The 2,500-nt window shown below is 41.8% G+C and overlaps 1 protein-coding gene across 4 annotated transcripts in view; it reads left to right on the top strand.

The window, feature by feature from the left end:
• The first annotated feature begins 1,143 nt into the window (after positions 1-1,143).
• The window catches only part of LOC113590055 (spidroin-1), a 16,449-nt gene continuing 15,092 nt past the window's right edge, over positions 1,144-2,500 (top strand). For 2 of the 4 annotated variants that reach the window (XM_035528444.1, XM_035528449.1), the window contains exon 1: positions 1,145-1,325. In XM_035528444.1, coding sequence (XP_035384337.1) covers positions 1,241-1,325 — 85 coding nt within the window. In that variant the 5' untranslated portion in view covers positions 1,145-1,240. Of the gene's footprint in view, positions 1,326-2,500 lie in introns of all 4 variants that reach the window. The other 2 variants (XM_035528453.1, XM_035528440.1) reach the window with 2 other exon arrangements.

The raw sequence follows: 2,500 nt of genomic DNA, 5'->3' as shown, positions 1-2,500 counted from the left end.
ATTAAGGTACTAATGCACTATTAATTAAAAAAACTGCTGAGCACCATTTAGCGCCATCTGATTCAAAAAGGCTCCTTTTATAACTTAAAAGCAAGAGTTAGAGAGAGAGAGTTAGAGTGAGAGAGAAAGCACACAAGAAACTGTCTAGAGCTTGGCGGTAATGGTGTCATGTGTCTTATAGACTCGCAGTGATGTTCTACACTTCTACACTCACCACACCTCTCACTGTATACTGTACTTATCCTGTTATTATTACTGATTTTGTTTTATCTAGTTAATTATAATTTATTTTCACGTGTTACTATTATTATTACTTTTGTTGCTAAAGATGATTAGAACCATAACTGTCATGTTCAGCGCCAGACTATTTGGTTTGCCCAAATTGTACCTAATACAATAGTGGTGATAAACCTGTCTTGATCTTGATTGAATTGTTGGAGAGAACTGAGGCCAACATCAGGAACAGATGGGTCTCGGGCCCAGTGCAACTTGCACTGGAGGCTGGAAACTGATTCGTGCCGTATTCTTCGTATTCTTCGAGCATGAATCCGTCCACTCAGAAGCATTGCCCTGTCCTCAGTGCCGGGGGAAGCAGTGGGCCACCCAGTGTCAGGGGTGCGCAGTGGTGTGACGGGGTGCTCAGTAGAGTATCAGGGCTGCGCAGTGGAGTGTCGGGAGTGCCCAGTGGCGTGTCGGAGTGCCCAGTGGCGTGTCAGATGGAGAGACCTGTGACATTCTGACTTAAGTGGTCTTTGCCCTGGAAATCAGTCAGATGAGTTACTGTAGGTGCTTCAGCATCGTAAGGCCTCACTGTAGATCACAATATAGGCTTCTAAGGACTGACATATTCCAACACTGTCCAACACTGTCCGTGTGAGGGTCATCTGCTCTCCTCACTGTCTGTGGTCTCCTCGGGGCATCCTGCTCCTGTTCCTTCTCTGTCCCTCATGCCGACCTGTTAGCACCCCTGTGCGGTCAGAACGTACGCGGCGTCTCTGGACGGGCGCCCATGGCAGGGATGTCTGGCTTGTCCGGCCCAGGGGAGGAGGCGGGGGAGCCTGGGGACAGGAAAGCCCCGCCACACAGCCACTGGCCTGCAGAGGAGGAAGGGCTATCACAGAGGGATGGGGCTAGGAGACCCAGAGCATATTTAAAAAGCACACGGATTCCAAAACTCAGATATTTCTCCTGCCGGTTAGCTCATCCTGCTCTCTGAGAAACTGCCTGGCTTACTTTCTCCATGCGTCTGCCTGTCTGTCAATCAACCGCCATGTTGGAACACACGCTCCTGGTGCTGCTGCTGACCCAGTACTCCATACAAGGAGGTAAGAGGCACAGGGAGCTCCCATCTTCCACTGCCTCTGACAGTGTGAGGAGGAGGTCATCAGGGGGTGGACTGGGGTGGAAATGCTTTCAGTGGCTTGAAATAATGTTGCTTTGCGATTTAATATTTAACATTTAACATTTTGCATGAAAACAGCAGACTATTTTTTCAAGCAGACTATCATTGAGGCAGATATAAAAGCATTTGCGAGTAACCACACTGGGGAAGCTACTACAAAGATATAAAAGTAAGTTATTTGCATTAAAACCATGTTTTCATTAAACCTATGTTTAAAGAAATCCATTAAAGAAAAAAAAATATGAATAACATCTATCTTTAAAACAATGGATGGGGCCATGTTTGAATGAACAGACCTGGGCTTACTCATTTCAGTGGATGCTAGACCCTTGCACTCTAAATCTTATGATTTTAACCAAACTAATAAGAAACTTGTCAGTGCGCACTTAGTTTCATTAGAGTGAGCTCACTGGGAAGTGGTTGAGAAGTCATCTCGAACTAGTCGACATGGTTTGATGTAATCATGATATACTGGCATAAAGTTCATCACACAAACCTGTGTATGGTGATATTTAGCGGTAGGGGTGTGGATTCGCACTCTGACTTCGTGAAAGATTTCAGCATCGCCTTGCTGAAGGAGGAGAAGATCAAAAGGAGAATAGGAGATACAGCAGGGGTCAGCGGGAGAACAGAGGAACTGCGCTGGCTGGGTGCGTTTTACCTGGCCTTGTGTACTAGCTAATAACAATAATAATAATAATAGGTAAATAATAACAATAATAATAGCAATAATAATAATAACAATAATAATAATAAGTAAATAATAATAGGTAAAAAAAAGAATAATAGCAATAATAATAATAGTGATGATAATAATAATAATAATGATAGGTGGATAATAATAATAATAATAATAATAATAATGATGATGATGGTGATTATTATTATTATTATTATTATTATTATTATTATTATTATTATTATAATGAATGAATAATTATATGTAATTGTTCCAAAGATGCAGTTATTTTAGATTATGAGCAATGGTGATATTAAGCAAAATGTATTGAACCGTAACAGATAAAATTAAGTGTGGTTTCTTTATAGAATTTGCCCATTGTCACGGTTAATTTTATCTGTTTGTATGTGTGTGGGGGT

This window comes from Electrophorus electricus, chromosome 1, assembly GCF_013358815.1.
Source record: "Electrophorus electricus isolate fEleEle1 chromosome 1, fEleEle1.pri, whole genome shotgun sequence".
In the NCBI taxonomy this organism is placed as follows: domain Eukaryota; kingdom Metazoa; phylum Chordata; class Actinopteri; order Gymnotiformes; family Gymnotidae; genus Electrophorus; species Electrophorus electricus.
This window is presented reverse-complemented; position numbering and strand designations above follow the sequence as displayed.